The sequence below is a fragment of the Myotis brandtii genome, unplaced genomic scaffold (genome assembly GCF_000412655.1).
Source record: "Myotis brandtii unplaced genomic scaffold, ASM41265v1 scaffold594, whole genome shotgun sequence".
Lineage (NCBI taxonomy): Eukaryota > Metazoa > Chordata > Mammalia > Chiroptera > Vespertilionidae > Myotis > Myotis brandtii.
Window position 1 is genome coordinate 423,321 of NW_005370240.1, and position 13,016 is coordinate 436,336.

At 38.2% G+C, this 13,016-nt stretch overlaps 1 protein-coding gene across 1 annotated transcript in view; it reads right to left on the minus strand.

The window, feature by feature from the left end:
- Positions 1 to 13,016, minus strand: part of TYR (tyrosinase) — a 76,389-nt gene that overhangs the window by 6,822 nt on the left and 56,551 nt on the right. The window contains exon 5 of the mRNA XM_005879344.2: positions 241 to 422. Within this exon, the coding sequence (XP_005879406.1) occupies positions 241 to 422 (182 nt within the window). The remainder of the gene's footprint in view (positions 1 to 240; positions 423 to 13,016) is intronic.

Here is a 13,016-nt window from a genome sequence, read left to right on the forward strand (position 1 = left end):
CTAGTCTCTTTCCATGGCCTTCATGTATGAAATGTATATTAATCAGAATGAATATGAGTTGGAAAACCCTTGCAACTTGGTTCATGTAGTAATAAATTGATAATAAGTTTGGGGCTGTAATGCACTTTCCCAATTTAAAGGATTTGGTGATAACATTGTACAAACATAGGTTTTGTATTCTCTCAAAAGAAATCGGTCACACTTTATTCAGAAATTTATGTGAAAGAAATTGAACTTTACCATGATCTTGTAGGTAGCTATAGTCATAGCCCAGGTCTCTGGATGGAATAAAGAAATCACCATTCGTGTAGAGGGGTATGAAAGGAACCATGTAGGAATCCCGGTTATGTCCAATGGGTGCGTTGGTTGCTGGATAAACTTCTCGAAGAGGACGGTACCTTCGGAGCCACTGTTCAAAAATACTGCAGAGGAAAGGATTATTCAGACTCAGAAACATATCATTTATAAAGAAAATATTTGGATTTCTTAAAGTAAAATAACAAGACATATCTTAAAATCCCAAGACATGGAAAGATGCCAAATATATTTTTCATTTTTTGCAAGTATTCTGTAAAGCACCAGTTCATGCTGTCAGGCCCTGATGAAACTCATTCGTTTGAAAGAAATATTAGAGAAAACTTTGAAACAGGAATTTTTTTAGAAGATAAATGAAACTTACATGATAGGTTTAGATCCTTCAGAATGCTGCAGAACAAGGGTAATTATTGGTTGAGTGACAATTGAGTCATAGGTATAAATTAAATATGTTCCTGTGTCAAAGAAAGTTAGCCCAAAGAAAGAACGTACAAAACTAAATTGAAATTCATAATGGAATTATTAATTATTGGTCATTTTTTTGGTCATGGTTGGGAACTTTAATTATTTCAACCTTCTTGTTATGCTTGGTGATGTATATTATGAATGAATCTTGGAGGAGAAAAAGCTCACCTCCCACGAGAGGCTAAAAATACTTACTTGGTTTCCCAACTCCTCCTAAGCTAGAGTTTGACCAATGATTACTATTCAGCCAATAAGACATACCCTTCCAAGACTTTGAAACAACACATACTGACACAAAGAAGCAAGGACTATTGAAAACCAGTTGAGTAGTGGTCAGTGGCAATTGCAATAACAACATCCAGTTTTTAGGGTCAGCAAGGCCAGAGGTACCAGGAAAGTACTTACTGTCCAGGGGTACCCTGTGTTCTATAGCATCATTTTGGCAAATGACTTAGCTGCTGCCCTCCTCCCTTATTCCCACCTGTTTTTGAACCTGCTTCTCCATGATTTCCTGACCTATCCAGTATCCTCTCAGCAAATTATTTTCCTATTTAAATCAGGGAAGTTAGTTTCTCTTGCATTCAATTAAACTCTGGAGCAATAGCTAAAATATTAAGAGACCACAAAGGTCCAGTAAGATTGAAGTAGAAGCTAAAGCTCTCGCAGAATTTACAGTGGGTCATTAGTAGTGTGACAAGGAGAATGCCTTTGGATTATCAGGCTATGTATGTAACACGGAAGGAAGAACACTAGATCTGGAGTCAGAGAACTCCCAGGAGTTCTAGCTCTGTGGTTTAAGAACTGTATGACTTTAAGCAAATCACTGAAACTCATGGAGACTTAACCTTCTCATCCTTAAAATCAAAGTAATATTTGTCCTATCTGTTTCCAAAGGGATTATTCAATGTGATAGTTTTTATGAGAGTGAAAAATAAGTAAAGCTATTTTTACTTAGTCTAAAGTAGGAGGTAAAAGGCTAGTACATGGTCACAGGGTGAAGTCTTTTAAGAAGGTGATGCTTTGAAACAGGAATTTAAAAAAAATTAAAAACACCCCACACACATTTTGAACAGTTTGAAAGACAATAAAGAAGAGAAGAAGGAGGCCAGACAGCAAGAGTGGTGATCATTTTTCTGTGATGGAAACACTTATATTTGCATAGGGAATCTGGACTTCAAATGCTAGCTCTGGTCAAAGTTGATTTTTAATTGTGAATTAACTGAGGTATCAGCAGGCCACAGATAGACACTGAAAATATCAATTGCTCCCTAAATTGCTCAATTATTAAATATGTTGACTGAGTACCTACTGTATGTCAAGTTTTGGAGAAACATGAAACTGTAAAAACCTGAGTTTTGTTGTTTGTGACAAGGGGAAATTTGTAAAATTTCTTAACCTGTTTGACTTTCCTTTTCTGCATCTTCCAACTGAGAATAATATTTATGACATGAAGGTATTGTGAGGATTCATTAAAATAACCTAGGATACATGACTGAGTGCTTGACAAATGGTGAGCAGAAACTGTCATCATCCCAGCCCCCTTCTTTCTCCTCCTCATTACTAATGTTATCCTGGAGAACTTTCCAATTGGTGAGAGACATGAGACATGCTGTAACAGAGATGCTGAAGCCATGTATATGTGAGCTGGATGTTTAAGAATGGTTATTATTTTGCTAGGCAGAAATGTGAAAGGAGAGGATTCAAGAAGATTAGTTGTTCTATGTGTGCCTCCATTTCCTCCAGTAATTTGAAACTGGCTTAACAAATAAACCCCCAATTCTGTTCAGTTCCTAAAATGTTATGAATTAGTCTTTTTGTTTTAACTTCTATAGTGTTCTATTCACAAGCGTTATTTATTCATTATACAGGGTTGGGCAAAAGTAGGTTTATAGTTGTGAGTATACGAAACACAGAGGTTAGTCTTGTATTATTATTTATTCAATATTGTATTATTTTTCATATGAACAGCTGTAAACCTATTTTTCCCCACCCTATATACAGTTCAAAAAATATAAACAAGCAAAAAAGAGAACAACAAAAAATTACATTTAATTGCTCCATATTTTGTTATATCTAGTTTTAAAACTATGTATATATAACATATATATTTTAACAAAAATAATTATACTGTAGATAATGTTTTACAAGGCATTTTATTTGTACTAAACCGTGTTTAATCAATGTTTACTGGTATTCAATTGCTAATAAATCTATTTTTAATGGGAAGGAGGTTCTCTGATAATTAATCTTTCCCCTACCCCTATTAAACTGACTGATTTAGGAACAGCCCAATATACAATGAGTTAATAGACAAAGGCTCAAGGCAAAAATTGTGCCTTTTGTCAATTGAGAAAAATGACTACTATAGTTCAATTTATAAATCTTGCTTCTGCCCAGAAATAAAAAATTCCTTACCTAGATAAGACAAGGACATCAATTCTTAGCACCAAAAGGTTTAATGGATGAAATCATTAATGTGCTCACCCACCTTATCAACCTTTTAAAATGAAGGTATTAATCTTGATTAAATTCTCCATTTGTGGTTCTCATCATCGGTTAATTTCATCGAACCATGTCTAAAATACCTCACTTTGGAATACTAATGTTTAACTTAGATAATCACACTGCCATTTGGGGCGGGGGAGGGTGTGAATATCCTCTTACCAAAGATTCATTTAAACTAGGGAGACCTCATTTACTCTCCAGACTCTGGGAAAGTCTTTGATGGTATCTTAAATCAAGATTTGAAGAATGAGTATTTAGAGAAATGGTAGAGGTGTTCCAGAAGACTAGGATATATTTTGCAAAGGGTTTTTGATGAGAGGTACATAATAAGTTCAAGAAACTAAAAAATGACCATTATGTCGATGGAGAGTGAGGAGAGAATCATTCAAAATGAGGCTACAGAGAATAATAGGACCCGAATCATGAAAGGGAGCGGATGCTACATGAGAAATATTTGTAGTTTTTCCTAAGAGTACTAGGAAGCCACTGTTTGTATCTGGGGTGGTGGGTATTAACATAAACAGATCATAATTTTTTGAAATATATTCTTATTGATTTCAGAGAGAAAGGGAGCGGGAGGTAGAAACATCAATGATGAGAGAGAATCATTGATCGGCTGCCTTCTGCCCCCCCCCCCCACTGGGGATTGAACCTGCAACTCAGGCATGTGCCCTTGACCAGAATCAAACCTGGGGCCCTTCTTTCCACAGGCAGACTCTCTATCCACTGAGCCAAACCAACTGAGGCACAGATCATCATTTTTAAAAGATTACACAGATTGCATTGTGGAGAAGGGGCTGATGGGCACTATAATAGTTGATGTGCATGGAATGAGGAAACCAGTGAGAACGCTATGTTGAGGCCAAGAGATGATGCGTGGCTATCCAAGCAGTACAGCTGGGGGAGGAGATGTGCCAGAAGACTCCATGTTTTCTGGCTTATGCTGTGAGAAACAATATTTTTATTTCCCAAGATGTAGATCGCTGGAGAAGTGTGGCTTGAGGAAGGGATGTTAACATCCTGAGTGTTGATGGGCTGTGCTTGAAAATGCTTTTGGAACATTCCAGTGGTGATGTCAGGTGGGAAGCTGGATATTTGGGTCTGGATTTCAGAGCAAGATTTACTCTGGAAATATAAATGGAGACCCTATCAACCTGTGGTAAATAAGGGAAGCTATGAGCGTAGGGAGATAATAAAAAGATAAGAGAGTATGGGGTTATTTTTCTCAGATGTCATCTTTCTGAAAAGCCAGGGCAGATGAAGTGATAATCACATTGTCTTTGAAAACTACACCTAAGGATGCCTCCAGAAATCCAGGCGAAATTCTAGTTACTCCAAACATACTGAGTGGATTCCTATCTTTTCACTTCTTTTCCATTATTTGTTTTATCCCTATAGCCCTAGTTTTGAAACATTTATCTGTTGAACCAAACCTTAATGAATAAATGACAATAAATATCTTCAGTTAAACTTAGAGAACTCCTTCAAATCCTCTCAATTTAAAGAAATCTACTCGTGTATAATGGGGATGGAACTATTTATTTTAACATAGTTATGAGAACCAAAATGAAATAAAGTGAAAAGTAGAATAACGCTTAAGGATAAAATGAAAGAATATTCATAAAGTGCTTGGCCTAGTTCCTGAAAGGTAATAATTTATGTTTTCTTTCCTTCCAAACCCCTCATTTTACAGAGTAAATAATTCTAATCTAAGCATCACAGGTAGTTAGTAACACAACCAAGACTGGAATTGAGTGGTCTGTTGCTAATTATAGGAAATGCACTTGCCTTCTGTGTGTTTACCTAGGGTGATGGAAATGTGTGTTCTGCAGTTGTGAGAATGCATGTGTTTCTATCAAGGACTGATGTGCAGATTATATCTCTCAAAGGCAACTTGGAAGGGGCTGTGCTTGACCTTCATCTTGAAATGCAAGCTCTTTGTGCGTTAATTACACAGTAATTACCAAAAAATGTTCCTTTGCTCTAAGGACTCACAGGTCTCACAGTTTATACTCAGGGAACAGAGATGAATACCATACAAAAAGATCAGGAAAGGGTGTGCACTAGCCTAGCAAATACAACTAAAGAGAAAGTGGAAACAAAATAAACAAGTAGGCAGAAAAAGAGGAACAGAGAAAGACTAGATAGCGAGATAGCATCTGAGTGGGGAATGGGTGGTGTATTAATCAGAGTTGTTGAGAGAGAGAGAGAGAGAGAGAGAGAGAGAGAGAGAGAGAGAGAAAGAAACACACAATAATGTTTGACCAAATGGCTGGGTGCCATGTCTAGACACATTGACACATAATATTAACCAGTACAGGTGCTGTCAAGGAGGTGCCCTATCTTAGAAGACACTGGAACCTTAGTTTTGAAAACAGTAGCAGAAGTCTGGGTACAGAACTAGAAGGGGAAAGGCAGCGTAGGAAGACTAAAGCACAAGCATATTGAGGTTTTCATCAGGGCCTTGCAAGTAGTTCAGAAGGGCTACAAGTAAGGATGTATGTGGGTACATGTGGCTAAACCATGATAGTGCAGGGCCTTTCTACACATTACGAAAGGTAAAAAGTCTGAATATTAGTCGGAAATCTATGAAGAGCCAGTGGAGGATTTTAAGCAAGGAGTGAAGTAACCATTTTAAATGAGTGTATAATTAAATGAACCAACAGCTGAATTTGGAGGCCGAAAGAGCAACCATTGAATAGATTCATGACCTGCTGTGCTGTGAATACTGGAAATATTTAGAGCCTCCCTCTGAGTTTGAAATAACAATGTGCCAGTAGGTCCTTTTGTTCATGCTCCTGGCTAATGTTTGAACTCATTTAAGAAGTATTAGGAAGTTTTTAATGGAAAACAACACCTTTAAAAGAAATGGACACTTTAAGAGCATAGATTGTCAGGGCTGACTAGTTGCAAATGAAAAGCCTATTATACAGCTAAGAAATTCAGCCGGGCGCAACCTCAGTTGAGTATAATTTCAAATGTATACTTGAAAACTTCTTTGCTTAGTTGTAGAAAGGGCAAACTAGTCCTTAGGGAATAGGGAAAGGAGTGAAAACCAGATTAAAATCACTTAAGCTAATGATGAAACTTGAGGGAATTTAGTGTAACAAACAAAATGTCAGTGATAATGAACCAAAAAGAACCAAAGAACTACAAGTCTAAGGAAAAAAGGCCATTTTAGAGGGTTCCTTTTCCTTTTCCCATCAACACTTACGGGTGTCGTTAAGTACCAAGGCACCCTGCTATGAACTGTTTTGTGAGCGCATTAAAAGCAAGCCACGGTGCTTCCCATGTGATGATAATGGGCAACCTTGATTGAGAACCACTGCATTAAGCAGAAATTGAACTCAAATCAAATGAGCCAGGCTGCACTCACAAGAACATAGCGAGTAAGAATGCATCGGTGAAAAGGTATCACAAAGGGCCATCCCTCCCAGAGGAAGCTGAATGTATGTAGGGAACCGACTATTCATTGAGCTCTCCATAGATATTACTGATTGACCTTCAAGTCCTCCGTGCTCCTTCCTGTGACATGGCGATAGTGCAGCTTACCTGTCCCCTGTCACTAAATTGCCCATTTAGTTATTCATTATATATTCTGTCTTGTATTCACTACATATCAAGCTCCAAGGATGGGGAAGCATGGATCCCTGTCCTCATGGGTCTCACCCCATGATGTGATGAAGAGATACATACATTTCAAAGTGATGTAAAGGACACTCCTGGAGGCATGTGTATAAAACGTATGGAATTACAGCAGGAACAGCTAGTGGTCAAAGTGAAGGGAAGCTTCACAGCAGGGATGCATTTAAACGTGGTGAGTAGATAGATGATGGGGAAGCATGACATTTAAAACACAGACCCACAGGGAGCCTGGACACTGATGCCGTTGAAAAATGAAAGTGGTTTTGGTGGGTCAGAATGAAATATAAGAAGTGCAGGATCTATAGGAAGTGAGACTGAATAGGTGAGAAGGGTCATACTGTGAAAGACCTTCTGTATACCAACTGGGGTAGGTAGTTTGGACTTGATCCTAAGAATTAATTTGCCACCTAAGTAGTTACTTTAGATAAAGAGTGACCATAATTGGATTTGAATTTTAGAAATATAGTGGGTATATATTATATTATACTAATATTATATTATATTATATTATATTCAATATTAATAAAATATATTCAATTTACTGAGGATCTACATTAAATAGTAATTGATCAAAGTGTATTAGTTCCATCTATTGGAGATCACAATGTATCATTAGACTAAAAGTAACTAAGGGAACTTCTGTATAAGCAGACAACTATTACTTTTCTTAAGAAGGTTAGGCTGCCCACTTCCTTTCAAAATTTCTCTTTATTTAACATGAACCTTTTCATTAGTTTCTGTTTTTCATTAGAAAATACTTCTGAGTGCCTGGCTGCTGTGGCTCAGTGGTTGAACGTCAGCCTATGAACCAGGAGGTCACAGTTCGATTCCCAGTCAGGGCACATGCATGGGTTGTGGGCTCGATCCCCAGTGTGCGGTATGCAGGAGGCAGCCGATCAATGATTCTCTCTCTCATTGCTGTCTCTCTCTCTCTCTCTCTCTCTCTCTCTCTCTGAAATCAATAAACATATATTTGAAAAAAATGCTTCTGAGACTCTCATAAAATAATATAAAAAGAGCTAGTTGATTTAGTAGTAATTTCCATTTAATAGGTACTCTTCATACTCTTTTCCCAACAATACTGCCAGAGTTATTAGTAGCAGTAGTGAGAGTTAGCATACCAACTATATATCAGGTACTATTCTAAGTATTTCTCATCTCATCAAAACAATCCTATGAGATATGTTTTATTCTTGTTGTCCATATTTTACGGATGGGAAAACCAAAGAAAAAGAAGATAATAAACTTGCCCTCGGTTACACAGCCAGGAAGTGGCAAGTAGCAGAATCAGGATTCAAAACTAGGCTGTTTAATTGCAGTACATGTTCTTAGCTTTAGTGAAATATCGCCTGGCAATAGTATTCACATTAAGACGCATAAAAAACAAGCAAACAAATAAAAAGTGGGAGTTTAAATAACTTTGCTCAGTTCATTTAATTATATAGAGAAATGTGAGCAGACAGGAACAAAATAGCAAAAATACATGGGTGTCAGCCCAAGGCATTTGGAATTACTCCATATGTAATGAGAGTCACTGTTGCCATTTGAGAAAGTTAATGACATGAAAAAAAAGTTGTGCATAGAAATATTTATAGGGAAGTGTTGTTCAGGATGGAGTTTGTATTGGAGAGATGGGAAGCAAGGGACCAACACAGTGGTAGCTAAGTACCTAGGGCCTATACTAAAAATGTAAGAAAAATCAAAGGTAATATCTGTGAATAAAACAAGAAAGCAAAGAAGGTCACAAATGTTTGAACACCAGGGATACCATCTGGCAGAAGGAAAATTCAGCATGAGCTCAAATGCTTCTTTTTAATGAACAGCAAGCATCCATGATACCCAGGGATATGTATGATGTATAATTATAGAAACTGAAGGAACACAAATACACAAGTAATTTATGAAGAAATAATACTAGTATCATTGGAAATTTAGATGAGAAAAAATATAATGTGTTCAAGTTTTGCCTAAAAAACAAAGAAGATCATACAAAACAACTTTCAGAAAGCAGACCCATCTAGACTGACAACCTGACAGCCTAATCACAGCGAATGATTCAGACTACTGGAAGGAAGGCGCCCACGAAAAGATAGATCAAGGCCTGAAAAAAATTTTCTTCTGTGTGTTTTTCTCTAAAATAGTAGCTATATACCCACCTACCTACCTTCCTTTTATTTTATTTTATTTTTTTTTGCAGCCAAATCTTCATCTATCACGATTTCCAAGTCTTTTTCCCTTTCTGTTCCTCTAACCTTCTATGCCAGTTGTGAACATTTGACAAATATATTTCTCACCAAGGTCAGTGATCTGAGTGTCACCCATTCTGTAGTCAAAAATATAAACTGCCACTTGAGGAAAAGAACTTGGTTATTCTGTTTGTCCTGTATCTCCCTCCACCATGGGGAGGGAACTGATGCAAAGGAAAGCATCCCTATGTTCTGTGCTAAGAAATAATGTCTAGAAAGGCGAGAAACTAGTGAAGCCCATAAAGCAAACAATGAATAACAGAGTATAGACAATCGAAGGAGCAAGCGCAGACCGTCTCAGGAAGAGTCAATGTAAACTAAACTTGAAGGGTCTATGACAGTGAGAACTCTGGGATTCCTATAAATGTCCCAGGTTGTCATCACTTCTTTCCTATTTTCCCAAGTGATTGTAGTGAAATTCATGAAATGAGAAACACATCAAGGAGAAACAGGGACTACAGAGACACATTCTACTCCATAACCAAGTGGCAGAAAACAGGGAATGAATGCTGAGGGCTGGAATGGACATGGCAACCATCCTTGCAGTTTTTTTCCTTGAGCCCAGCTGCTAATAGTGTGTGGTACCTGGACATCCTTTGCATAGAACAGAAGCCTTGAATTTGGCACATTTTCTATCTGAAATCGGGGCAGTGTTTGGTAATCCCCAAACTCCAATTCCCCACACAAAATCCAGCAAATATCTCTGAGTGGCTGCCATGAGTCTTGCACCTAAAGACCTTAGAAATAGTGTACCCGCACTGAAAAGCACCCACAGTCTGGAAGGGAATACAGATAGATGAACAAGCAGTTTTAATAAGCACTACAGTGAAGATAAGTAACGGACAATAAAAAGGAGGATGTGATCAGCTCTGACTGACGGGAAGGAAAAAGAAGTACTGTTTGGGCTGGGGCTTGAAGAGTTGCTAGAGGCTCTGTTGGTGGATGGAGAGAGAGGGACAACCTTGTAGAGAATTTCAAGGAAGAGAGAACAATTTGCACAATGGTCCCCTGGAATAGTGGCACATCCCCCATGATTCCATTTAGGATTCTCCCCAGCTGGGGGATAGGTGAGTGTACTTTGCCTTCAACTTTCAGTGACTTCAGTTAGGGTGTCTACTTTTCATTCTCTCCTCAAAGGATCTTCACCACCTTTCTCTGCATTTAGAGACCTGTGTGCAAATAGGAAGGAACTTCATAATTAAATATGATATACCAAAATACCGGGGCTCTGTCAGTCTTGAGAGAGTGAAAGAAACTTTGAAAAATATTTTACTTGCCTTTCTCCATAGAAAGAATTCTCAAGGGAGGGATATCTAAGGGAATTTATATTTGAGGAGAAAATACATGTTATAGAATAATAAAAGTTTATATTTAGAACATATAGTTATGAAGCTATTATCTTACAGGTCCAAATGCACCCTCCCTTCTATAATAATAAAAGCGTAATATGCTAATTAGACCCAATAGCTGAACGACCTTCCAGACGTCATTCCAGACGAAGTTGCGATGGCGGGGGCTGAGGCAGAGGTGGTTAGGGGCAATCAGGCAGTCAGGCAGGCGAACAGTTAGGAGCCAGTGGCCCTGAATTGCGAGAGGGATGCCCGACTCCTGGTTTAGGCATGATCCCGCATTGGGCCTAAACCGGCAGTTGGACATCCCCTGAGGGGTCCCAGATTGCAAGAGGGTGCAGGCCAGACTGAGGGATGACCCCCTCCTCCATGCACAAATTTCGTGCACAAGACCTCTAGTTATAAAAATAAGGTGGACAAGTTGATAAGTTCTGTTGATTTCATTCATCCTCTTTCTCAAGTTGCAACAGTGTTTTCTCAATAAACCCAGGTAAAAAGTAGCCATGGTGACAGAGGAGGCTAGGCATAGGCTCAATAATATAGCTCTCCTTCTCACAAAGGCTGACCTAGCTACAACCATTCTGCAGTGCCAAATATGCTAATACTAGGGACCAACTGTGAGGTTCTGATGACACACTATTCCTTGGGAGCAGGGAATAATTCACTCACCTGATGCATTGATTGCATTGGACTCCTATCATCAGAAAGCACATAGTAATTGCTTTCACCAGAATAGATGAATATCTGCATATGGATTTGCTTCCTCTGTAGATAGGGCTTCTGCCAGCATCACCATGGACCCATGGAATGTTTCTTTATTATCACAAATTCTACTCAACTTTGCTTCTAACTGCAGAACTCACTCCACAGCAGAAGCATTGCAGCACTGTGCTATTTCATATGGAATTTAGCTTTGCCATGCAGTACATTACCTAAAAGCAACTGGCCTAATAAAAGAATGGATTGGCCATTCAAGATTCAGCTAGGGTACCGGTTGGGCGAAAACATCCTGAAGAGTTGAGTCATGTCTGACAAAGGCAGTATATGCTACAAAGGCAATATATGCTTTGAATTGCTGACAAGTATTCTCCCATGTGCATTCTCTGAAGGTGCTAGAAATAAGAGTAGAAATGGGAATGGTTCCTTTCACAACTACATCTTATAACCCACATACAGATTTTTCCCCAGTCATTCAAACTTTGAAATTGTCTGCTTTTTATGTATTTTTTTTCAAGTAGGACTGCTTCTACAAGGATACATAGTAATATTACATTGAATTTGAAGATCAATTGAAGGGCATTTTAGGTACTGCATGCCACTGAACATGTGTATAAGAAAGAGGGATACTACACTCGGTGAAGTGATTGATCCTGACTATCAAGGTATATTTGGAGTGTTGCTACACAGTAGTGTAGGGAAGTCTAAGTATGAAATTCAGAGCATCCTCTGGGGAGTTTTAGCATTTCTGTGTTAAACAGTAAAATTTAATGGAAGACTATATATAGTAACCAAAAAAAGCAAAATAGCTTAGAAATCAGATCCTCTAGGCATCGAAGTTAGGACCATTCACTTGGTAAAGGGGCTTGGCTAGCAGAGACACTGGCTGAGGGCAAACAGAACATGGTGTGGCTAGGAGAAAACATAATAAATAACAACCAGGGCATTATAACCTGTTATGGAAATGAGGTCTGCAGCAGCCATGCTTATGTTCTTCCCTGTCTATTCTCAGTGTAATTTTACACACTACCTAATTTGTGTCTGGGTATGTATATAGACATATTTTGGTATGTTAACTTTTTTCATGTCTCCTTTATTTTTGTTCTTTCATATAAGAATAATCAATAATACTTAAATTTACAATTTTGTTTTTAGTACAGAATATCCAATATGGACTGTGATATTCTGGAGAATTATGTAACATCTCTCAGAGAGGGATGCTGTCAGGATTAATCAGAAATTAATATAATGGCTTTGGGGGCTTTAGTTATCGCTTTTTGGTGATAGAATGTGAGAATCTTTGTAAAGGGAAGAAAAGTGTAAGCATGGCATTGGTTTAATAGGAAATTGAACCACGTGTAGGAGGTTGTGTGTGTATTGATTCTAAATGGCCAGAGGGTGGACTCTGCTAGTTATTAGCCAGTGTTTTTTTTCAGCCCCAAAGACTCTGCTCTATCTCACATTGTGATACTGGGGCTGAGACTCCTTTGCTAGCTGGATCTCTGACAGACACTGGCAATAGATGAGAAGAATGAAGAACGTGTTTCTTCTTGTTTATTTCAGCAACTGCTCTTTATCCTAAGAAGACTCGTAGAGTCCAACCTCCAGCTTTTTTATCAGCATTCCCAGAATCAGCATCATTCCCTTTAAGAAGTTTCAACATGAGTTGGGCTAAAATCCCCCCTTAGAAGTCCAAGATCTAATTCTATAAGAAATTGCTAAATTCCTGCAGTATCAATGCCAGCTCACTAGAGCCCTACTCAGAGGTTTGAAT